This window comes from Cyprinus carpio, chromosome A3 (assembly GCF_018340385.1).
Source record: "Cyprinus carpio isolate SPL01 chromosome A3, ASM1834038v1, whole genome shotgun sequence".
NCBI lineage: Eukaryota > Metazoa > Chordata > Actinopteri > Cypriniformes > Cyprinidae > Cyprinus > Cyprinus carpio.
Window position 1 is genome coordinate 19,076,640 of NC_056574.1, and position 26,296 is coordinate 19,102,935.

General features: G+C 35.9%; 1 protein-coding gene across 1 annotated transcript; it reads right to left on the minus strand.

Annotated features, from left to right (window-relative positions):
- Nucleotides 1–1,180: 1,180 nt before the first annotated feature.
- kcnj19a (potassium inwardly rectifying channel subfamily J member 19a) lies at nt 1,181–26,296 on the minus strand. Its single transcript, XM_019080699.2, has 3 exons — nt 25,419–26,296; nt 7,349–7,565; nt 1,181–2,334 (listed from the first exon to the last, which is right to left on the minus strand). The coding sequence occupies exons 1-3, from the start codon at nt 26,085–26,087 to the stop codon at nt 1,697–1,699; spliced, it is 1,524 nt and encodes a 507-aa protein (XP_018936244.1). The 5' UTR covers nt 26,088–26,296; the 3' UTR covers nt 1,181–1,696.

The following is a 26,296-nucleotide window of genomic DNA, read 5'->3' on the forward strand; positions in this document are numbered from 1 at the left end:
ATTAATTCAACATAATGCATCCTCTCTAATGGCAATGTAATGACCTTTTGTGCATATTAAAATGTCACATGAGAGCATTTTATGAAATACTTTTAAATACTAATCTCTAAAGTTTTTATATACCAGAGATGTACAGTATATGCCATTAAACTGAATTCATATATCTTTGATTCTTCTGTACCAGAGAGACTACTAAACACACACCATGTTGCAGCTGAATAGAATTTATTCATTTTGACTAGGGATAACAGAGAGGGTTGTATGATACACAGCTAGAGATGAGAAGTAGGCATGCACATATTGTAACTGTGTATATTTATTACTAAGTGTGTGAGTGAGACACTGGGTGACTATACAGTCACCAGTAAACAGCTAAAGAATACAAATCACAGTATTTCCAGCTGGAGTTTTGTGCTGAAAGAGAGAAAGAGAGAAAGAAGGAAAGAAAGAAAGAAAGAAAGTGCAAAAACAAACAAATAAATAAAAAAAAAAAAAAAAAGAAACAACAAAAGAAAGAAAGAAAGAAAGAAAGAAAACACTGAACATCCATATAGACTATGATAAACATAATAAAGAAAGAAAGAAAGAAAGAAAGAAAGAAAGAAAAAGATGCTAATGCTTTCTATTAGTTATGTATCTCCAACTAGTTCTCACACTGCAAAACAGTTTTTCATTTCTAATTTTACAGCTAAAAAAAAAAAATAATTGAAACATTAAAAATTTACTTGAGAATCAACAATGCTTAAGATATTCATTTTTAATTAAAGTGTATTTTCCCCAAAAGTTTGGGATCAGTAACATTTAGTTTTTTTAAAAGGAGCTTTTTTGTTAACCAAGGATGCATGAACAAAAATACAGTAAAAACAGTAATATTGTGAAATATCATTACAATTTAAAGCTGTTATTACAACTGTTTTCTGTTTTGATACTTGTATTAAACTATGCATTTTATTAAAAATATGATACAGCAAAATTTTCAGTAGTCATTACCCAGTGTCACATGATCCTTCAGAAATTATTCTAACATGCTGATTTGCTGGTCAAGAAACATTTTCTTATGAATATCAATGTTGAAAACAGTTGTGCTGCTAAGTATTTTTGTGGATACCACAATACTTTTTTTTTTTAGGTTCCAGATTCAGAAAGTTCAACAGAACAGCATTTATTTGAAATAGAATAGGCTTGTAACATTATAATTTTCTTCACCGTCACTTTTAATCAATTTAATGCGTCTATGCTGAATAAAAGTAATAAAAAAAAAATCTTACTGACACCAAACGTTTAGTATATACAGTACATGATGTAGTAATGAAGTAAATGTATCTCGTTTCAAGTGTTTTTATCTGGTTTATTTTGTTTCCAGGATCTTTAGGCATTAAACTTTTTAAATATTTTGTTTTTCAAACTAATTATTTTTTTTTAGATCCTTTACTGTAAAATATGTCAAAAATACTAATTAAAAATGCATTTATATATATATATATTTTTTTTTTTGCAGTGCAAGCCAATGCAATCCTTTGTTGTGCAGTCAGAAAGTTAATTCTTGACATGTTACTGTTACTCTACAAGAGTCCTTATTTAGTTCAAAACAAAACAATAATTTTGCTCTAATCTGGATGTAGTTGTCCATGCTCATTGTACATAAACACTGAAAACTGCTCTCAGATTAGGAGAAAGTTTCAAAAACACTTCTAGGTCAGCGATCTGCATTCATCTTCCTTAATTTGGGAGGCAGGTTGTCCTCTGGTCGGCCACCAGGCGTGTGTGGAGGACAGTGGGGCTGTGTGGGGATGGCCGCTGGGGTGGGAGGCAGACTTCTCTGGTGGAGGTCTCCCGTGGACATGGCCATGGGTTGGAAACCCACTTTGAGGGCTTTGAGGTGAAATCGCGCCTCTCCGTCAACCTGCCCAGGGCTGGAGCTAAGGCGTTGTAGTTTAAGAGGAAGGTCCCCCGTGCTCGATGCCTTTTCGGACTGCTGCGAGCTCAAGCGTAGTACCTTCCTCTGCAAATCTTCTCTACCAGATGAGCTCATTTTCTGGAGTTTGCTGGGCAGCTTGCAAGAAGCACTTCCAGGATGTGCCCCTTCCTCACCTGCTTCCAGGCAGTCCATGAAAAACACACGCTCCTGGTGCGGTGTGACCAGGGGGGAGGGCACCGAGGATTTCTCCTCATATTCTTTCAGGCTGTAGGGTGGCGTGGGAACCTCAAAGGTGCTGTGAAACTGGGAGTAGTCCACCCGAAAGAAGCCCTCTTCCAGAGACATGACGGGCAGAAAGCGGTGACCCCACAACACCTCATCTTCCGTGTATGAGGTACGAGCTTGACATGTCATACCTGTGAGAAACAGCATGTAATAAACAAGCATTACAATGGAGAGGAAAGGTTTATGGTCAAAATGTATTACATATAAGGATGCTTTCATTGTTAGGGTAGCTTGGTCATGTGAATGATTTATGCTGCCCTGTTCCTCCTTCTTCCAAGAATGTGATTTACAGACACTCAGTACATAATGTGCGTAAGAAGGCCATGCAAGGCAGAGTTTTAAGACTCCTGCAACCATAATTCAGCCAGAGGGCCATTCAGTGAGTCATAAACACATCCCGAGCCATAGCTTTACACGGCTGGGCTCTTTTGCTTATACACCATCCAGGAAGACTGAAAATCCAATCTGTTCCACAATAAAATTAAAAACAATCAATAGAGTAATCATGAAACAACTGGTGTTCATAAAGAATGCACTGTTTTTTTGTTGTTGTTTTCATTTTCTGCAGAAGAGGAATTATTATTTTCATGGGCAAAAACCAGTAAATAAAAAGAGAGATGGAAAATGTATGCTGTCATACTGAAGTAGCATTTGTGTCATTACAAACTGAATGGTGTTTAGGCTATGTGCTTTTATTATGCAGTAGTTCCAGTGCTCGATTTAATTGGCTGAGACTGTCAGTCTTGTGTAGTGGTGGGGACATTTTAGTGTCTTTGTTTTGGTTACATCGATATGTAGGTGGTTTAGTGTGTTTTTATGAATGTGTCATTGAACTGATTTGTGATCCGAAACAAGTGATCATAAGTGAGTCATTAAATAATAATGACAGTATGACACTCAAATGATTTGTTCAGACCACTGATTCATGCTTGAACAAAACTAGTGATTATGAGTGAGTCACTGAATCATTTACTCAGCCAATTCATTAAAAAAATACTGAATCATTCATGAACAAATGAATGATTCAGTATCATTCAATGATTCAAGTGATCATGAGTGAGACATTGAATCATTCACTCAACTGATTTATTAAAAAAAGGATTCATTTATGAACGAAACAAGTGAGTATGTGTCAGTCACTGAATCATTTATTCAACCAATTTATTCAAAACACTGATTCATTCCTGTACCGAACAATGGATCATGAGTGAGTCATTGAATCATTCACGCAACTTTTTTTTTTTTTTTTTTTTTTTTTTTTAATGACATTTTATGCATAAACAAAGTGAATATGTGTGAGACACTGTTCAAAGCCACTGATTCATTCTGGAACAAAACACCAGTGTGCAAATATGTGTTGCTCTGAGACACATAAGGTGGATTCTAACGTTTGGAAATATTTCAGTTAGTGGATCAAAAAATACACAAAGTAACTAATGATACTGTGTCTAAAATTTATATAATATAATTTATAAATAAAAAGTTACTCAATTCTAACATTGTTTATTGAACTGTTGTTTAAAAGCAATATCACATAAGCAAAATTTTTGCTGGTCTGAATCATTAATGATATTCAGAGCATAAGTGAGATTACACTATTATTTATTCACAGACCCAGGCTTTTTCAGACTTTGAGCAGTTTTAGTGCTGATTTTGGGGGAAAATATGCATATTTCTACAGAATGGATTTAAACATGGTAAAATGTGTTAAACTGGCCTTGGGAGTACAGATAACTGAAAGCATCAAATTAGCCAAATATTTAATATACAAATATGCAAAGGGAAGGGAAATGTAAAAATTAATCAGTGACCGGTGTTCAAAGTCTGCAGAGCTTCTGTGTGGGCCAGCTCATGATTAATTTATTATCATTAAATAGCCTACTACTTAGCAGCAACTATTATGAAACATGAACAAGCCTCAGTTTTCAAAAATGAAGGATGAAGATCATAACAACTCACTCTCTATGAGTGTTTCTGCTGGCACTACATCATCCCAAGTAATTAAACCAGTTTATGTGACATTAATCACACTGAAAATCCCATATTTTGCTGCCAGAGTGATCATGTTGAGCGGGAGCAATGGGGTGACATGGCTTCATCTAAAGGCTTAAATGATAAATCAATGCTGGAAGAGGTTTTGCGAACGTATCAATGGTTTCACTGCAGTTCAGCTGAAAGTAGCTTTTAAAGCTCTCATTTAAAGCAAGACAAATTTCACAGTAAGACTTTTCACTGCGCAATACTCTCTCGACATACATAATTAGAGTCTCTCGGTCATCTCCTTTGGTGTAATCTATGGTATTGATTTAAAAAAGCCTCATACTTCCTGCCTCCACACATGCGTTTTGTCTATTTGACCTAAATTGCACATATATTTCATTCTTTGTTGCTTTTTATTAGGGTATACAAAGAAGATGCAAATTAAAATGAGACTTTTTAATTCTGTAAGCTGTAAAGGTTCGTGCAAAGCCCTTAAAGTGATACAGAGCTGTGGCTTTGTCTTATACACTGTATAAAATGATTAACTTGACATTTCTGTCTATATCCAGGGCTTCAGTGGATCAATAAGCACTTATGAGTACATGGCAGGCCTCAGCTCTCGATCAGCAGGGTGGTTAACTGTTTCAAATCACCACATGACTGTTTGCACCTGTTACTGGCCTGACAAGAAATTAATTTGTGAATGAAGAAATGGTTTACTAGGTGTGCATGTAAGTGTGTTTGTGTCTATCACTGCTGTTATACCTGTAATAATAAGCATCGCTGGCACAGAGGCTATGTAATACCCTTCCCTGCTTTGTCTCCATCTCATATAATTTCTCAGAGAGAGCGAGAGTTCAGATTTAAAGGGTTAGATGAAAAAAGTGTGAAAAAATAATTATAAATCTATTAATAATTATAAAATAGGAGTCATCTTACACTGACTGCTACAATACAGGGTGAGAGTTGCATTGCCTATCTATCTATCTATCTATCTATCTATCTATCTATCTATCTATCTATCTATCTATCTATCTATCTATCTATCTATCTATCTATCTATCTATCTATCTATCTATCTTCCTTGTTAATACTTTGTTATTATGAAAATGAAATAGAATTAAATATGCATTTCTATAATTTAATTAAAGCTGAAATAAAATAAAAACAATGAATATAGGAAACCTTTTACTTTAGATGTTTTAAGTACTAAAATGATTAAAACTGAAATAAATATAAATTTATATAAATAAATAAATATAAATAAAAATGTAATTATTAATACTATTATAACTATTAATAATTACTAGTATCAATAATAATAAAATATATATATATAATAGAAATGCTACCAAAATAACACTGTCACTTACTAGCTCAAGTCAGCAGAGTGAGATAATCTAAGGAATGTTTATTTAATTTTATTGTTAGATACATCATATAATTTAGAAATGCAATTAATGACATGCATCACTCCAGTGATTTAAGGTGTCCATCTTGTACCAGAAACTGCGTCGGAAAAGTTATGCATCAAAGTTTAATACTTTGTGTTTAATTCTTAGGGCAACTGTTCAAATCACAAACTCTAAACATAGCCACTATAGTGATGGTTAGAAAACACCCCTAAAATTGAAATGAGAATCATATTTGATTGAAAGGGTGAGAAGTAGACAGGAAAGGAAATTCTAATTATATTTTTGTTTATCTGTGGAGTAAAAAAGAATGCAAAAAGAACTGCTTTCCTATCCTGCCATCTCCAGTTACTTTCCTTCCTCGCACTCTGCCTGCAAAAGAGACACCAGGAACAGATCAAACTCAAGCAAGGTTTGAAGCTCATACATCAAACTGACAAGAATGTGACAAAAAAAAAAAATATTATGCAGAAGGCGCTGCTAACAGCACGGCTACAGCACAGGCCTAATAATGTAATCAGAAAGACACTCTTTTACAACCCACTCATCACCCCCATTTACCTGACTGTACCTACTGCATCCATTCCAATAGAAAACCAGGACTGAGGGGTGTGAGGAAGAATACAGAGATGTAATCACAGTTCACAAGGTTAAAAAGTATAAAGAAAGTGTGAGAAAAGTGATATGTTTAATGAACAGCTTGCAAAAAATGAAAAATAAAGTCTTAATTAGTAATTGTGTCATGTTTTCCATTAAAATATCTTAACGTCATTAAAACAAGATAAATTTACTTGAAAAACAAATTTGCATGACTTGAGAAATGTAAATTGTCATTGGCACATTTGTTCTGTTCTTGTCAAAAAAAGTTAGATTTATGCATAATACAAGGGGCAAAAAAATAAAAATGAAAAACTATCTTAAAATATTCATTTTGTTTCTTAGAGAATTTTTTTAAATTGTTTTAATAATGTTAAGATAATTTGGTGACACTTTACAATAAGGTTTCAATTGTTAACATTAGTTAACATGAACTTACAATGCAAAAACTTCTATTACAGGATTTATTAATATATTCTGTTATTTTGGTGTGACTACCATTCATACTTCCTATTTCCATTTCTGCCTCCATTTCTTACCATCATTTATGATCTGTTTTTCCACAGAATCAAAAACATAAGGTAATTGCAACTTTTTATCTAACCATTCTGACTTATACTTCAATTCTGAGTTTAATTCTTTCTCAGAAAAAAGTCAATAAAAATTACCTCTTTTTATTCTGCAGTGGGAAAAAAAAGATTTGTAAGCTCAGAATTCTGAGGACCAAAGTCACAATTATTTTTTATTCTGTGGCAGAAACAAGAAAATAGAATTGTGAGATGTCAAAATTCTGAAAAAAAAAAGAAAACAGATTTGCAAGATATACTGTAAGTCAATAAGTCACAAAAATAAAATTTCTGATGGAACTTCCATAAATATGACAGTCATAAGTAGTTTCATTAATTTATGAAAGATAAACACTCTAACAAATGTACTGCTCATTGTTAGTTATTGTTAGTAAATGCAGTAACTAACATTAACTAATGGACCTTATTGCAAAGTGTAACTGATATTTTTTTTTACATAAAATCTAGAAAAAAAAATATTACTGTGTAAAATCACTGAAGGCATCTGAGCAATATTGTAAATTAACAATTGTGTCAAGCCAGATTATGTTCCGAAAGAAATGGAAAATGGAGTGAAAAATGCTACCCACCCGTTGTCTCAACAATGCCCTCCAAGATGACGACAATCTCAAACTGCTCGTTCATGAGCGAGCGTTGGGACAGGTCGAAGAAAGGGCTCTTGGGATTGATCTCGTGGCAGATGGTGAGGGGAGAGACCAGGAAGAGTTGGTCAGCACCTGTTCCAAAGCCCACATCCAGTTCACACTGATCCAATGGCAGGAACTCACCCTCCGGCGTCTGACGAGACTGGTGAGAGACAGTGAAGTCATCATCATCATCATCATCATCATAGTAGTCGTCATCTTCAACCTCTGACAATCATCAAATCAAAAACATCAATTTTAGACTATGCCCTTCAATATCCAAGACAAAGCAGGAACAATCAATATGAAAAAAAAGATAATCAAAGATGGTAAGAAATGGAGGTGGAAATGGAAAAAGGAAATTGAAAGAAGAATGTCAGCATGTATATTTACAATCTTTCTGCTGTATAAAGTGTATAATCAGAATACATTGGAATTGAGGGAAATATTCATGCTGTTTGGTGTGTGAGGAAAATATTCCTCTCTAGACAAGTGGAGAGAGAGAGTGTTTGTGGCTAGCAAGGAGTTAATAGGGAATTCCGACAAGCATGAGTGCTCAGAACAGTAAAATAAAAGTTGGTGCAAAGGAGGAGGCTGGGGTGAGATAAGAAAATGCTTATAAAACATTGTGTCATTTCAGCCATGATTTAAGATGATAAAAAGTGTCTTTTCAGAAAGCTAGTGAAATTTAACACCTGACGATACAGGGCAATGCCAAACTGAAGAAGAGAAGGAAACTGCAATGTGAGGGTTATGTTTTTTTTACACATGGGGTTTGTGTTTGTATGTGGAAAGGCAGAGGATAAATCCACACACAAATTCTCTTGTGAATAATGTTGCTCTGAATACAAAGTGAAAGGGAGGCACTCTTACATTCAGCTAGATGATGGATGTCCTCTCACTTCCAAGTATCCATATCATCCACACTCAGTACAGTGGTCTTACTGGAGCTGTTTAGGCTATGAGAGTCTCCAAAGGGCCCTACAGCTGTAGCATAGCCTTTATGGGATGTTAACCAACAACCCTCTATAAATAGGCCCATTGCTTAAAATGCTGGAGCTCAGGAGGCATCCAAAAGCTTCCACATGGAATCATATTCCACATGTCTACTGTACAAAACTGGGGAAGCATTTACAGTCTCTAAACACAGCCAAAGTGCATTAAGACATACAAAGGTGAAAGGATGATAACTAAGGTGAAGGGGTCATATGATGCGATTTCAAATTTTTGAGTGTTAAAAGCTCTTGGTGAATAAAGAAGATCTGTAAAGTTGCAAAGACTAAAGTTTCAAATCCAAAGAGACAGTCTTTATAAAAGTGGCGACTTGTCCAAGCCCCCCTAAAATGGCTCCTTCTAACACGCCCCCACATCTCAAGTCACTATGTGGAAAGATTTGCATAACGCCGCCCAGATGTACATGCAAAGAAAGAAGGCGTACCTTTTATTCTCATTGTAATTTTGTTGTTGCCACCAGCGCCATTTTGTACAGACGCTGTATGTTTCACTGTGAAAGCGAAACTACTTTGTTTGGCCTTCCAAAAGAGGACGATATCCACTTCATCATGCCTGGAGCTGATCCGTGCTGGTCGCTGAGGAAATACCTCAACTTTGCACTGTGGATTGTCACTGTGGACGAAGCGGAGTCCAGCCCGGGGTTGTCACATGTGGTTGCTGCAAGACCAAGGTACGCTCCTTCGTAGAATCCGCCTCAAGCCGCCCACCTCTGCTCACTCAAGCTGGCCGCAGATCACTCTAGGCTGCGGCTCACTCTAGGCCTCCGGCCTCTACTCACTCAAGGCCGCGGTGTGTGAAGCGGTTTCGTTGAGAAAGCGAAACTACTTTGTTTTTGCCTTCCAAAAGAAGACACGACTAAAAATCATGTTTATATCATGTTTATAATGGGTTTTATATTTATGTCTTGTCACTCCGGCCGGACAAGGCATCATAATATGTTAAGAGGCATAACATTTCCATCACACGCTTGAGGCATTCGGCCAATCACAACTCACTGGATATCTGGCCAATCACAGCACACCTCGCTTTTCAGAGCGATGAGCCTTGTAAAAATTGAAGCGTTTCAGAAGGCGGGGGATAGAGGAGAAACAATCATGTACAGCAGCGTTTCCCAAAGTGGGGTTCGTGAACCCCTGGTGGTTCGTGTGGCAATTTCAAGGAGGTTCGTGAGTTGGTACATGGTTAGGTTGACCAACTGTCCCGCTTTGTGTTGAAGTTATTTTCACCCCTTGTCCCGCACGTCACATATTGAGAATATGCCCCGCATAATGGACATAATGACAAATGTCCAGAGCGCATTGTACTGCAAGGACACATCAAAATGCACAAGCACAAATCTCTTCCCTCGCAGGTGGATTCTCTTCACTCTCAAACAAAACGGACGTGCTTTCTCTCGCTTACTTGTGAGTGCTCAGAAACATAAATAAGCGCATATGACAACGGATGTAACAGTAGTAAATGTATCTATCTACGAGTCCCACATTGTCCAGCAAAATCACATCTACTGTCCCGCAACAGATCTATTGCCAGGTGGTCACCCTATACATGGTATGCCTACAAGTGTATACCATTAGGGAATTAATAAAATAAAAAAATTAAAAAAGTTTTTGCAAAGAAATGTTACAGGTTTATACAAATGTCATATAAATGTAAAATCTTAAATGTATACAAATAATCTTTTTGGGGAAACCTTTTATTAAAAAAAATATTGTGGAAAAAATGTTATACATTATAAATTACAGTAATATGAATTTTTATAATTTGTTGAGTGTAATAATAACAATAGCTAAATATTATTGAAACTTTAAAACTGATAAAAAAATAAATGTTTAAAAAGTTATTAAAATATTTACTTAAAATCTCAGGGGGTACTTCAAGTAAATAATTTAGGTCAAAGGGGTTTGGCTGACAAAAAAGTTTGAAAACCCCTAATGTACAGTATATGGAAAATAATGTGTTTTTTTAACCTTAAACCGCATAAATACATTTTATTTCACCAAATACACAAAATAATGTTCTTTTTAGCAGCATCATATGACCCCTTTCAAACTTGAATTATGTTATTCGTCCTTCTTTCTTCTTTTGATTAACCTTGCCTGTAGTTAAACATTTTCTTATATTTTTTAATTATTAAATTTAAGTCATACAATTATATTATAACAAAATAAAATACAAGAGTTGCTAACATGATGGTGACAAAAAAAAAACTCTCATTCACCTACTCATCATTCTCTCTTATCCAATTTCATACACCATTTTTAATGTTTTTGCAAAAATCTTATGTTTACCAAAGCTGCATTAATTTGGTTAATACAGTAAAAAAAAAATAATATTGCAAAATATTATTGCAGTTAAAACTGAATGTTTTCTATTTCTATACTCTTCAGTGTCACCTGATCCTTCAGAAATCTGATATGCTTATTTGGTGCTCAATTATTATCATTTATTATTTGTACTCAAAAATGAATGATTTTTCTTATTATTATGTTATATTTTTTGTGAAAACTATAATTACATTTTTTTCAGGATTCAATAAATAGGAAGTTCAATTAACACCATTTATTTGAAATAGAAACTATCTTTTATTTAATTTTAAATGTCTTCACTCCCATTTTTTATCAATTTAACACATCATTACAATATTATATATCTATATATATTATATTAAAGCAGATTTATTTGCATCTTTAGACATTACACAAATACAAAATAGCTAAAACTATACACCTTTAACAATTGACTGTCAGATTTGTATGCAGCTGAACTGATTAAAATCTGAATCTGGTATCAGTAAACTGAAGCAAATATGGCGAGTAAGGTGAAAGTTTATTTATAAACCATGTGATGAATCTGTCGAGTTGTTAGGTGAGTTTGAACTCTCATTTCAGGGAAGGCTTGCTGGACAGGGCCTATCTCTCCTACATCCAGTGCGCCCAAGCAGAACAATTTAATAATGCTCATATAGACACAGTATGACATTTCTCTATCTCTCTTACCCCATTATTTTCTCCATCTCACTCTTATGGCTCTTTCTCTCTTTCTCTTGCAAGCACATTGACCAGGTTAAAATCAGAGACAGTGAGGAAAATTTTAACAGACGACACACACAGATCAAACTATGAAAATATGTCTAATTTTCATGGCAGTATGATGAATTATTATTATTATTTTTTATTATTTTTTTATGTGATGGTATGTTTTTGTTTCAGTGATGGCAGCATGATTTTTGTGCCAGAACCACAAGCCCTAGATTGATCAAATGTATTGGATTGTCAACTGACTTGATTAAGGCTTTAATGTGGGACTGATACACATTTTTACACAAACAGTAGATTCTCCTTCCGCCTCAGAATAAGAAATAGAGAATATAAACATACTTTTGAAATCCCACCATCCCACCCACGGATACACAACCTTCACCCACACAGAGGTTCTGGAGCAGCAGCACTAAGTGTCTCCTCAACTCTCTATCAACCCACAAGGAGCACTTCCACCATGAAGTCACATCACACAAACTACCTATATCCAGTGTGTCCCTACTCACACATACACACACAAACATCCCTGCCAAAAATCAGTGTGCCTACTACTTTTTATTTAGAAGCACTTCTGTCTTCCATCTCCCACTATATCAGTCTAGCGTTGCCTGGACTGGATTTGGGGAGTAAATAGCTCCCCACAAAAAAGTAAAAAATACAAAAATAGCAGCGTTAACTTGGTTTTATTTTGTAGCAGTGTGTCAGTAGCTCAGTTGCTTTAAAATTACTGTAGCATTTACAGTAAAAAAAAAAGTGACTTTTGCCATACAGCAGCAACTGTCACACTACTGTGCCGGAAGGAACATGGAGCCAAGGATAAGCAAAATAGTCTTTATTAATCCAACACATTGGGTAAAGCCGACAAAGAAAAAAGGATGAAGACACACGTACTGACTTGTAGACCTGACAAAAATGAACTGGAAGGACTGGGGCATATAAAGCCAGGATCACGAGGAAACACATGTGTGGGGAATCAATTAATAATCAAACTAAACAAGGACAGGAAACAGGCCAAATAAGGAAAAACAGGAACTGACACACAGGACAACAGGTCCAATCCTGACAGCAATGTAGCTTGGCAAAAATTGTGTGTAATGTAATTTATACCAGGAGATACCATTCAGTTTAGAAAAAATGCTGTTCTTTTAAAAAATTAAATAAAACTAAAAAAGGATAACAGTTTCCACTGAAATATTAGGCAGCACAACTCTTTTCAACATTGACAAAAGAAATCAGCACAATAGAATAATCCTGAAGGATCATGTGACCCTCAAGACTGGAGTAATGATGCTGAAAATATAGTTATTAAATCATTTAAAGTTATAGAAATAAAGTAAGTCAGGTGCGTAGATCCAAAAATAACATAAATATAAATAGCAGGAGTTAAATCACAATTGTCCAATGGGTCCTGTTACATGTAGTTAGACCGTGATACCACTCAGGGTGGAGGTGGATAAGTTGCTTGAGGAATCATATCAAAAGTGTTGTATAAATCAGTTGGATTTAACATTTTTGACCAAAGATCATCCTGTTACTCCCATAATATATACGTTACCTAAGGTGCATAAATCTTTAAATAAGCTGGCTGGTTGCCATATTGTGGCATCAAATGATGCTTGTAAGAACCTATGTCTAAATATGTAGATCGGATTTTGAGACCTTTAGTGGAGAATTTTCCTTTGTACACGGGTGACTTTCTAAAGCAGTTGAATAATATACATTGAGCAGGATGTGTTCGAACTCTATCTTACAACAATGGAAGTTGTCTCACTATATACGAATATTCCCCAGAAGAAAGGTTTAAAGGCTATGAAGTTTTTCTTAGAGCAAAGGAGTGAGGAATGTCTTCCTTCCAAGTCAGTTTTGGATATGATCTCATTACTTTTAGAAAAAAACTATTTCATTTTTGAGGATGACTATTTCTTACAGAAACAGGGTACTGCTATGGGCTCTAAGTTTTCTCCTGATTATGCATGCCTATTTATGGGCTATTTGGAAGAGAGATACATTTGGGATAATAATCCATTTCTGAGTAACATTGTGTTGTGGATAGTGTTGTTTTTGGCGGCCTGTTTTAATTTTAGTCTTAGTCTAGTCTTTGTGTGAAGCCGTCATTTTAGTTTTTATTAGTTTTAGTCACGTTCATACTCTTTTTAGTCTAGTCTAGTCTAGTTTTAGTTGACGAAAACTGATGACATTTTAGTCTAGTTTTAGTGGACGAAAACTGATTACATTTAGTCTAGTTTTAGTCAATGAAAATGGTAGTCTCTTTTTAGTAATGCAATTCTATTTAACCCAGTCAATATAATAAAAGTACCTAGTAATATAGACGAAACCAACATTTTCTTTAAGCCAAACCCATTGTAAACAAGGTTATCTTATTATATTATTGTTACCTTATAGACTCAAGAATACATCCATTCCAGACACGGAAGACTCTCTGATTTGAATTTACAACATTTATTTTACCACCCAAACATGTTAGAAGTACACACACATAAATTTAAATAAAATAAATAAAAACAATAAATAAAATAAAATCTGCTCATTTTTCTCCCAAAGACGAACCCTGGGTGGCAGGCCATCGGTCCCTTTCTCTGTGTCAAGGCTGATTTATACTCGACGCGTCCGTAAGTTCGCTTGGGTGAGTGCGGAAAATATGACGTCATCGCGGTGTTGCTGGAAGTTTTGAGTGCAAGGTGCAAGCTAACTAACTTCTTGTGGCGGAGTGCACGCATAGCTCCGCATCCGAACATGCACGAGTTCAGGGCGATTCTAGCCGAACATGCACGTCTGTGTTGGCATTTGTGTGAAACAGAAGCAGTATAATATAAACTCCATAAGGTGAAGGGGAAATTTTTTTGTCCAAGGCTTCTTATTTGAAGTAGCCTACGTTTTATTTTTATAGTGTAAAACAGCATTAGAATTCATTTAGATATTAATTATACACTATTTGCTTAAAGTTGTCTTGTGTTTGATGCAAAATACAGCCAATAGTTTAAGATTGTTTTAAGTTTGTACATAAATAAATTATTAATTCATCACAAGACTTGTTCTGGCCATACTGGCAAATGACTTCTCACCGGTGATTCCCGACAGTTTTAAAGGACAATTAGCCTACTCCTCGTCGCTCCCCTGTCGTTTCAAAGAATAGTACAACGGCGAACGCGACAAATATAAAAGCCTCGTCCATTTGGGAAGGTGCGCTCGCAGTCAGCGGAGCCAGGTGAAAGTATAAATCCTGCTTAACTTTGTTTGTTGTCATCTTCATAATAATGCCGCGAGGAAGTGATGTCGGTCGCGTCTGCGCAGTGCGACCTGATGCAGCCCTGAAGTGAGACGCAGGAAACAGAAATACTGCAAAATAATAATAACGCGACTAAACGAGACAAAATAATGTTATAACATTTCGTTTCGTCTCGTTTTCGTCAACGAAAATGAAGAGACATTTTAGCATAGTTTTTATTTTGTAAACCACATTTTGTCTCATTTTTATTCATCAACAATATTGCATTATACATTTAATTCTAGTCATCGTCACATGACCAGCATTTACGTTGCGTCCCGTCTCGTTTTCGTCACGTGATAAAGGTTCGTTGACGAAAGCAACACTAGTGGGAAGTGATGCCCTCTGGGGGCATTTGGCTAGGGGTGTTTACACCACAGACAAGGTTTGAGGGAAAAAAAATCATTATGAAAATATAATTATATTTTCCTTCAAATATTCTTCCTAAATTCAGGCCATATTCTCATGTCATATATAACTGTCATGTTCTGCAAAACAACAAACTTTAAAACACTTTTTCCTTACTGATGAAAATCAGATGGTCAAATCTGTTTTCTCTCAGGTACATCACAGTGTAAGCTTCACAGTGAACATTACTACATCAATCTCATCAACACAGTCCATATCAACAACAAAATATATTTTGACTCCATATAGTGGTTATTTTGGGAAAATCCCAGGTATTTTGAGCAGTAAGATTATAAAAAAATATGTGCTAATATAAAATTTAATTAAGTAGCCTTTTGCAAAATAAATCTATCAGTACTTTTTTACTTAGGAACATAAAAAATCGAGTACTTTTGTACTTGACTTTTGTACTTGTAACCACACAAAAAGTAGTAAGTATTGAAACAGCTAGCAAGCCAAGCAGCACATCAGCTGGTAGGTACTTGGAGAGAGGTGCCTAGCTGTATGCACAACACATGCAAATTAGGTTGCTAGTTGCACTTGTTCAGTAATTTTAATGGTTCCTTCATGATTGTTAGTTTGCACCTATAATGGTAAATTTAGGTACTCCGTTGAACTTATTTTCTCAAAAATCAATTTCCATCTTATCTGTCTATCTGAGTACAATGTGTGATTTAGGATACAGGTAAAATGTTAGTGAAAATTAATAAAGAAAATGTGAGTAATTTCATTGTGTGTTCTAAGCAGTTTTGCGCCATGGTTACACAAATGACATCAACGTCCATGATGTTATCATGTTATTTAAAAACTTTTAGCAACAACCTACCTTTAGCATCTTTACCTAAAAACATAATTTGCAACACGGCCTACGCCATTAGCGGAGGCAGCCTTGCCCTAGCGACTGCTACAAGCATAGACATAAGTAATAATAGTATTTAGGTCTATGGCTACAAGAACTGGAGGCCTGGCTACATGCGGCGCTGCGGCCGGAAGAGCCGCAGTGAAAAGTTGAGCTGAAGCGGTAAGCGAATGAAGTTTTGCAGTGAGAACTGGGGCACGGCCCAAGCTCATTTGAGGCCTGCCGCTGCGACTCAAAGTTAGAGGAGAGCCGGGTCTTGTGCAGGACGATGGTGGTGATGAGTGAGGAGAGTTCGGGGTTTTGCTCAATCTATTGGCCGTCTTGGATAATTTGCAGGGTGAAGAATAGATTGTACAGATCCACTTTGTTTACCCTCCGCGAGAATGATTTGTTTGCTTCAGGCTTAAACACTATCCACTTTCCAATCGGATGATATTTTGGCATGGCCGAATGATATGAGGATGTCGGGGAAGAAGTTGGAAGTCTCGTGGGTGGAGGCGAGATTAAGCCTCGGCGTTGTGGAGAGCGTGTGGCTGGTGGAGCATAGTGGCGGCTGCGATGAAGCCTGGTGCTCGGCGGCAGTGACTGGCGGAAAAGGAGTGAGCCTAATTTATGTTTAATATGTCACCATAAAGTTGATCACCAATTTTGTTCCAAATAAGAATTAATCTGATTATGTAATCATTTCTGTTCAACATTACTATTACAAAAAGTAATGGATTTAAAATGTTATTGTAAATATCTTGCAGTTAGCTGCTTTCCCCATTGCTATTACTTTGTGTTATTTTTTATTTTATACTTTTATTTTTGAAAAATGTTTTTACACTTTTTTTTTTAAAGGAATAGTTAATGCCCGAATAAAATTTCTTTCATTATTTATTCATCCTCATGTGATTCCAAACCAGTATGACTTCCTTTCTTCTGCAAAACACAAAGATATTTTGAAGAATGGTAACCAACCAGACCAAAATATTGCCTTGTTGTTTGTAAACAATTCAAAGATGTGTGGCTTCTTTCTTTCTTTCTTTCTTGTTCTTTCTCAAACATATTTGGAATGGCATGATGATGAAGATATGTTGACAGAAGATTTCTTTCTTTCTTTCTTTCTTTCTTTCTTTCTTTCCTCAAACATATTTGCAATGGCATGATAATGAAGATATGTTGACAGAAGATTCATTTTTGGGAGAACATTTGGGAGTAGTTATTTCTCTAACAATAGTACTTCTGCCTACTAAAACATAATGCCATCTTTGCTATTTTTGGGCTTTTAGAAGGGGGATTTTGGGATGAAGCCCTGAGCTCAGCTCACCTCCCAATGAGTTTCAAACATACTGTAAGTGCTGTGGCAGATCACAACAATAAGAAACAAATATATTTAAGAACATCACCTCCCTTTCGAATCTGTCAGTATTCCTCCTGGGCATATAACTAAAATACACAACACACGAGACACAAGCCACCATTGTTGTACACATGATGTGGGGTTCATTGGGAGGTTTGTGGTATTGAGTATGAATGGGATTACACTATTTTTCAGCAGGCTGTATTGAAGCACAAACATTTTGTTGCTTTCTTCTGCTTCTTAAATCCACTCTAGGCAATGGTATTTTTTTATTTATTTTTTTTACTCCTGTCTCTTTAAATTAAGCTTGAAAAGACAGATTACTAAGTTCAAGTAGCAGACGAGCAAATCGTACACAACATCTTTCCTGCATGTTTCAGGAAAACACAGCTACACACATTCACACCAAATCTCAGTGGACAGTGGTGATAATCTTAAACTGTTTAAGATGAGGAAGTTACTTCATTTAAATAAGATGTTAAGTGATGATATGTTTGCATGGGTCTGATGAGCTCTAATGCTGATTGATGTCAAGCTAAAGGCTGTACTCGTCTTAATTCAGTATCCATTGGCTTTTAAGCCACACAGTTAGACAGAGCCAAATCAATCTTAAAAAGAGCACCTCTGTGATTGAAGTGAAAAAGCTATTATTTAAACTGCTATTTGAATGTGTCTGTGTGCCTGAATATTCATCTGTGTGTGTTTATGTGTGCCTAGTAGACTAAAGAGCTGCCAGATCAAACCTGCCATTCTTCTTTATATCCCACAGGAAAGAGGAGGAGAGATAGAAAGGAGAGAGTCTTAAAGAAGAGGGAAAACGGGAGGAGGTGGATCGAAACCTTTTTCCACTGCAGCAGGTACCAGCAGCCATCCGTTTGACTCAGTCATGTGCATGAGTGAATAAAAGCTAGGATTTTACTGCTTTGCCTTCCACTGACTCACAGTGGCATTGACAGCAGAGCTGTGGGGAGGGGAGGGGATACTCACAAGCAAATAGATTGGACTTCACACTGTTAATAAGGTGCTACTACAACCAGAATGTAACTCTATGCTAGAAATTTATGATGTAATCAGTCTACCAGTGTAATCAGAATGACATAGGATTCAGTAGAATAACATCTGTCTGTCTGATAATATATTAATTATAATGTAAAATATTAATTAAAATACTCTTGATGACATCGCTGAAAAACAGTCAACATAGTACAATTTTTCATAAAATAATTCAGCATTTATACGTATGATTAATGTCCTTCTAGATCACACATATAGGCTAACGTTGCCACAAATGCACTGGCAGAAAAGAATAGATGAGGAAATCAAATTAAAGTTATATAATCACAACCTAGAACGGGTATCCAAAATAAGATTTCTTGGAATCTGGTCAGACAGCAGACTCACATGGAAAGGGCATATAGAGAAGATGGAAGAGAAATGTAAAAGAGTTTTGAGTAGAGTGAGATGTGTGTCTGAAAAAGGCTGGGGGGCAGAGGCTGGCATTGAAAACTATTTACATAACATTAATCAGATCAATAATGGACTATGGAAGCATAGTATATGGATCAGCAGCAAAAACTCATCTAGATAAATTGGAGCGAATTCAAGCAAAGGCATTATGGATCTGCTGTGGGGCTTATCCGTCATCGCCTGTTTCAGAATTACAGGTAGAAGTAGGGGACATGCCTCTCAAATTAAATAGACAACAGTTAACTGCAGTATATTGGGGAAATCTTATGGGACAGGACAAATCACATCCCACTTTAGATCCCCTATCTAATATATTTTATTTGATCAAAACATTAAAACATTATTTGATCAATAATGAACTCAACATATTTTTACACCAATTTTAACAATTCCAACTTCATTTTTTAAGTTATACAAGATTGAGTTTAATTTTTTAAAGTCAGTTTGATATCATTTCAGTTTAAATGACTTGTAGAGCCAATGTGATGATAATTAAAATTTACGGCAACACCTGATCTTAGATTGTTTTTTAGTTAAAGAAAATTTTACATTTATATACACTACAGTTCAAACATTTGGGATGGGCAAGAATTTTGTAATGAAAAAAAAAAAAAAAACTTTGATTAAATACACAGTAAAACTATTTAGATTAACTGGGTTTTTTATTTTATTTTAATGTTGAAAAGAGTTGTGAGTTCTATTCTATGCAATAATTCTCTACTCAGTTTCAGAAGAGAATCAATCGAGTTGCTGCTGAGTAATTCAAATTGGCTTCTGCATTATCTCTTGCTTCTCCTTTGAGGAATTAACTAATAAAGTGCACATGCATTATATAGACAATGTAATGTGCACCTCTTAGTGGGTATCTTATACTGCTGAAGGCCATATACGTATAACCCCTGTGTGTGTCCTTAACAAACTCATCCATCTGTATCACTGCTGGGTCACATGTCCCCAATGCCTGTTAGTGACAAGACAAATAACACGCTGTCCACCTCACATTTCATGCATCACTGCCAGCCCTGTGACACACATACACACACACAACACACCATATTCATACAAATATAAATAGCTCCCAGCATGTCTGTGTCCTATTACATATATTAAAGTGGTTTGAGGTTATGAACCTTATAAGTAATTCTAAACCTTTTCATTCTAAACCTATCTGCCACCCATACTGTCAGGCATAAATATACACAAACTCATTTAAATTAGACCTTTACGCTCACAAAAGTGACCAGCACAGCACCACACAAAGACCTTTACACACTCCACACCTACACAGTCAACCTGAGTTAAAGCCTGTCTCCTGTAATCAAATTATCAGCATTTATCTTATTCATCACAGCGCACACGTGACTGCCTCCACAACAGCAAACATCTGTTCTCACTGTAAGACATGCTAAATTAAATCAAACAAATTCAGCTGAACTGCAGTGGGAGCGGGTTTCTCCTCAGCTTTTATGATGTTGCTTGCACAATTAGAGCTTTATTATCATCACTATGATTGTGTGTGTGTGTGTGTGTGTGTGTGTGTGTTTAGACAAGAATATTCAGTCGTACAATGTAAATGGATTTTCTCTCTGGGTAATCACATAACCTAATAAATTTTATTCAGAACTCGTAAAATGTGAGAATGAATGTGTGCAAATCTGTGTGTGCAGAAGGGACATTTTCTCCTAGAAGGCAAGGTAGGCAATACCTCAGTATAAATGTGGTTTTGCCATTCAGCTCAGGTAAATTAAGGGTGTGCACACAGCATCAGTAGTGGTAACAAGTAAAACCTACACAAAATGCTTTTACTGTATACTTTTTCATATTTTTGGTATTTATTATAGTTATTACTTCTGAAGTTTGGGAAACCCATACTATAATAAACAATACTATAATATATCTATTAAAATCGTGGTACTCTCAAGTGTCCAGTGTCCTCTAATCTCACTCATGTTTACTGTTCTCTCAAATTAGAGGACATGGAAAGACAGATAGCTATTCTATATTTTCTATTCTATTCTATTCATATTGTGGTACTCTCAAGTGTCCAGTGTCCTCTAATCTCACTCATGTTTACTGGCTCAACTCAACCTAGACCTTCACACAAGACTCATTTCTACCATGTTGCATTAGAATGCTCTTGTGTCTTCCTGAAACACAAGGCTGCAGACTATCTTTCTGTCTCCCACTCTTTCCCAACTCATGCCTTATATTTTCTCTTTTTTTTGTCTCTTGTTAACGATCTTTGTTTCCTTTCATCTTTCTGCTCTTTTCGTCTGTCCTTGTTTTCTCTCCTCTCTACCCTGTCTCTGTATTCTCTGTTCATCAATTCACAAACAATAGAGACAGTGACTCAGAACTGGAATTAGGTGAGTGGAAGGTGATATATACCACTTCATTTGTGTGAAACTGAAGATACAATAAAAAAGATGGGGAACATTCATATGGTGATGCTTCTCTCAAATTAGAGGACATGGAAAGACAGATAGCAAGTAGAAAGAATCAATATACATATGTCATTATTGTATATAAAACATAGCAAAATGTTTTCAATGAAATGAGGGTAAACAATGACATTCAGAATGAAGTTAACTATCCCTTTAGGAGTGTGCAGTGTAGTGTCTCTATGCTTGCATATTAGAGAGAATATAAGATGAGCCATGAGAGGGTCTGTCTGGTGTGACCATCTGTGTTATTTGTTATTTACACCTCCAGTGAATGATGTGCAACAAATACACACACATACTCTCACAAAACACCAGACCATATGTCTTGGACCCACTGTAAATGTTCATGATCAATCATAACATTTAGGTGTGCCTCTTTAAGTGTGCATCTCACAGCTGAAATTATAAATGCATCAATATTATCAAAGCACATTTTAAATGTTTTTGCTTTGTTTATCCGGTATGATGAGACATGATCTGACAAAAGGTGACTGGGAATGACTGAGATTGTGTGTGGGTGACTGAATCTAAATGGACTGGATATGCTGGGAGAGTTCCATGAACTGGAAAGTCACACCTACAGTTCAAATTTTCATTGGAGAGAGAGAGAAGAGATCTAGAGAGAGAGAGAGGAGAGAGAGAGAGAGAGATGGTTTGTAGGTGATTAAAATACAGAAAGCAATGCCAGCTCAGGTAGGTGCATGTTAAGTGCTCTTAAGTGCTCTTAAGTAGCCTACTTCAACTGTTAATGTATAGGCAGGCCTCTGCAGTGCACATCTAGCTAGTACTGTTATTTTAATATATTTTTTTAATTCATTAATATAAAATCATATGTATTTCTATTCTTTGACAGAGTAGTCCAGGCACAGAAAGAGATACACCAGACTACATTAAATTATCCTCTGCCTCTAAATAAAAATGTGTTTATTTTATTTTAGTTTATTTTTTGTGCATTATATTTATGTTTATATCAATATTGATCTCTGATATGCATAACATTTTTAATTTGATATGATAATAATCCATTCCATGTTTATATACATAATATAAACACATACCGCTTCTATTCTACAACTCTTCAATTATTCAGACAACTATGGAAGTTAAATTTGTATTCATATTCCACATCTTTGATGCTCTGGCTGTGGGTTTTTTAAAGATAAATACTCTTGGCTGCTTAAATAGCCCTGAAGCACAAGAAAAAAATACTAACGAGAACCGAGTTAGGGTTATATATGAGAGAGAGAGAGAGAGAGAGAGAGAGAGAGAGAGAGAGAGAGAGAGAGAGAGAGAGAGAGAGAGAGAGAGAGAGAGATTTCTTCTTTTCCCATTTATGTCCACATTTCATCACTTTCTTTCGAGTCAGTTTTCTGCCTTTTTATTTTTTCTCCTTTTACTTCCAATAAATCAAGTTCTCTTTCTTTCACAGTCTGTTTTGTTTGTGTTCCCTGATGCTGTCCCAACTTTATACTATTCAGGCAAACCTTTCACTATCTCTCACTACCTTACTGTGCTTTCCCTATTTATCCTCTGTTCCTCTTCTTATTCTTCTCTGATTGAGAGAAAAAACTTCAGCAGCTTAAACCGACAGTCTGCTTCATTAAGTTAGACGCCATTGACCAAAGACTCTTAATCAATCACAGCATTCACTTGGCACTAGATAATTACTGTGAGCTATGCAAAAGATTTTGAAGTGGGCCTGAAAGGTCATCTATCCATATCTTTGAAGAATATTCACCTGTTTAACTCTATAATTGATCTGCGGGCTGAGATCAGTTATTTTAACATTATTATACTGGATAGATTCAGATGATCACACAGTATCAATTTTCAAAGAATATGGGCCATAAAAGTTCAGTTCTATTACACTGACCTCTTAGTTCACCTTATCAGCGGCCTTTGACTGACAGTCTTTATTCATCAGTGACGGAAGAAATCCTATTGTGTGAGTGTGATGTCCATGTGTTAACTTTCCTTGCCTTATTCATTTCATTTTAAGCCCTTCCATAGACAGAGCTGATATGGAACAGCAGACAGACACACTCACACAATAGCATCAAAGCACAGTGTAAGAATGCATAGTATTTTTTCTACTAGAACTGTTATGTAAGCATCTTCTTCTAGAAGAAAGCAATTCCATTGATAAAAACAAGTCCTCTCCCCCTCAGAATATATTTGTACAGCTCCAGCAGTGCACTCACGTGCACATCTGTAAATTATTCTGCTACATTTTCTAAGTCTCTGAAAGTTATTGCCTCAGGCTATAAGGCACAAAAAAATTCTCCTTTACAAGTATGCAAATGCACATTTTCCAGCATCTCTCTGGCTGTGACCTCAGCTCCTGCAGGAGTCTTAGAGAGGCTTATGAGCTCAAAACCCAGAAACATTTGTCTTTTCTCTTCACATATTGGAACAACCCCTTTTAAACCCATGGAATTATCGCTGACATGGAAACACCTTCCAATTAGTGAGCAGGTCGGTTTAAATGTCACTGGTTACGAGTGACAGATGTTGGACACAGTTAGCCATCTGTAAAACTCTCTTATCTGAGCCTTTTGTCTCATCTTGTTCAACTGTGACGATGGCTGTCCATGTCGAGATTACAATAATAGAATTTCAAGCATTTTCTTGTAACTGGTAATCAGTTGTGAAAGGGGTGCCCACGCGTCTAGAATTCTCATCTGTTCTGACTTCCTGCTAAATCACATTTCACAGGTCCCTTGATTGTCACTTATTCTCAAAAATCTTGATACGTTTTCTGTGAAAGAAGCCAGCACATTTCTAAAGGGAAAAGTCAGATCCAGACCAGAAAAACTCAATGTCAATTATTAAAATCAGGACAAACATTCAGTGTCTATGCCTTCACAAACTTTTGTAAGACAAACTCTTTTGACAAAATATTTACCCCCTTTTTAAAGTTTTTTTTATTTTAAGTTTATATTTTAATAATTAAACATATTGGTTATTGGTCACAGGACATGTAGGTAAACAAATAAATTAGTTTTTTTTTTAGTTTTATTTTGATTGCTTTTATTTCAAAAATCTTTCTTTAATTTAATTTTAAAATTTAAATAATTATTAGCTTTATATCACAAACACCCTGCAGTTCCCTGCAGTCAACCACGAGTTCACAAACCCTGAACTGATCTAGCAATGAGGCATTTTAAGGTCCTAAATGTCATTAATATTTGCACTGGCATACATACAACTGCATGCATCATACAACTGCATTTATATATATATATATATATATATATATATATATATATATATATATTATATATATATATATATATATATATATATATATATAAAATATATAAATCACCTTTTTTTAAAAAAAATTATCAGTCTCTAAATCACATGTTTTGAGTTATATTGGAGTATTTTACATTGCAATTTAAAGTGTTTAGTTTATTGGATTATTTTAACATCACGTTTGTTAATGGAATATTTTGCATGCTCTGTCGTTATATTAGGCTACCTATTATTGGTTGTTGCTAACCTTGTTAGAGAGGAAATTTTTGGTAGATATGAATAGGCTGGTATTCACATACAGCTAATTTAATGACTAATATGAACTACAAATGAAGAGTTCAGATGCAAAATCCTCTAAGTGCCCTCTGCAATTTTCATCTATCAAATTTTTATCAGGCTCTTATGCTTAGGTTAAGTACTTTTACTTTCACCGAAATGTATTGGTCCTTTTCTATGCCATTAAATTGAAATAACTGAACATAAATATAGAAGCCTGATAAAAATGCTAATTTTAAATGAAAATTTCAGACGCTTTTACATCTGAAACTCTTCAAATACAGTCACCACAATACAATCCCATAATGCTCGTCACTTTACCGTTCTTTTTACAGTAAAGTTCTGTAAACAGCTTCCAGCTTTTAATATAAATGTACTATTTTTTTGCAGACAAATGGCTGAGGTTAAAGGAAATTATAATATGATTTAAAAAAAAAAGATTGAAAGCCTAATGCAAATCTAAACTAAGCTACTGCATTTCTAAAAAAAAAAAAAAAAAAAAAAAAAAAAAAAAAAAAAAAAATCATTGTAGCCCACTCTTTGTGTTTGGCTGTATTGTGTTGTAATAATTGCAAATCAACTAAAGGCCAAGTAGAGCTGTAGGTGTGCAGTGTGTGCTTTCACCTTTATGAGTTTACACCTGATTTGCGCGGACACCATATGGCTGTTCCTCAGATTGCCCACGCGGAACATTAAGCAGAGTTTTCCGTCTCGTTGTGAGATCACCGCGTCCTGACTGAACATGAGCGTCTCCGCGCGCTTCTTGGGCTGGGACATCTTAATGAACATGCAGCCGATGAGAAACGCGTCTACTATGGAGCCCAGCAGAGACTGGAACAGAAACAGGATAATGCCCTCAGGGCACTTTTCAGTTATATATCGGTAACCGTAGCCAATAGTCGCCTCGGTTTCAATGAAAAAGAGGAACGCTGACGGGAAGTTGTAAACATTGGCGACGCACGGAGTGTACGAAGCGTCATGGCCATGATTCAAGTCCCCTCTTATATATGCGATGATCCACCACATCGAGGCCATGACCAGCCAGGCGATGGTGTAGGTGAGGATGAAAATGAGAAGGTTCCAGCGCCACTTCAAGTCCACCAGCGTGGTGAACAGGTCGGATAAATAGCGACTGGTCTCTCCGCCGAGATTCCCGTGCTGGACGTTGCAGCGCCCGTTCTTCTCCACGAAGCGTTGGCGCTTCTTCTTCACCGGTGCGCTGGGGAAAGACGCGCCTCTGTTCGTGTTCACCACCTGGTAGTCCTCTCCAAATTTACGCCTTAGCGCTGCCATAACTTCAGCACATTGGTTTCATTAAACCGGAGGGGGGTTATTATCTTAAAGATACAAAAAGGAAACTTACTTTCTCTGTAGCATGGCTTCGGTGCCTGTTCACTTTCAAAAGTAGATGGAAAAAGGTCGCGAGGCAGGGCAAGGTCTCTCTGACAACTTTTTTTTTCTTTTCCCTCGAGTAAATCTGGACTGTAAATGTAGTCAGGAAA

Excerpts from the sequence above, each read along its gene's own strand:
- kcnj19a (XM_019080699.2), bottom strand. The coding sequence starts at position 26,087 with ATGGCAGCGCTAAGGCGTAAATTTGGAGAGGACTACCAGGTGGTGAAC. Across the intron at positions 7,566-25,418 it reads TCAGGTGTAAACTCATAAAG|TCTCGTCAGACGCCGGAGGG; the intron begins GTGAAAGCACAC and ends GTCTCTCACCAG. Across the intron at positions 2,335-7,348 it reads GGGCATTGTTGAGACAACGG|GTATGACATGTCAAGCTCGT; the intron begins GTGGGTAGCATT and ends TGTTTCTCACAG.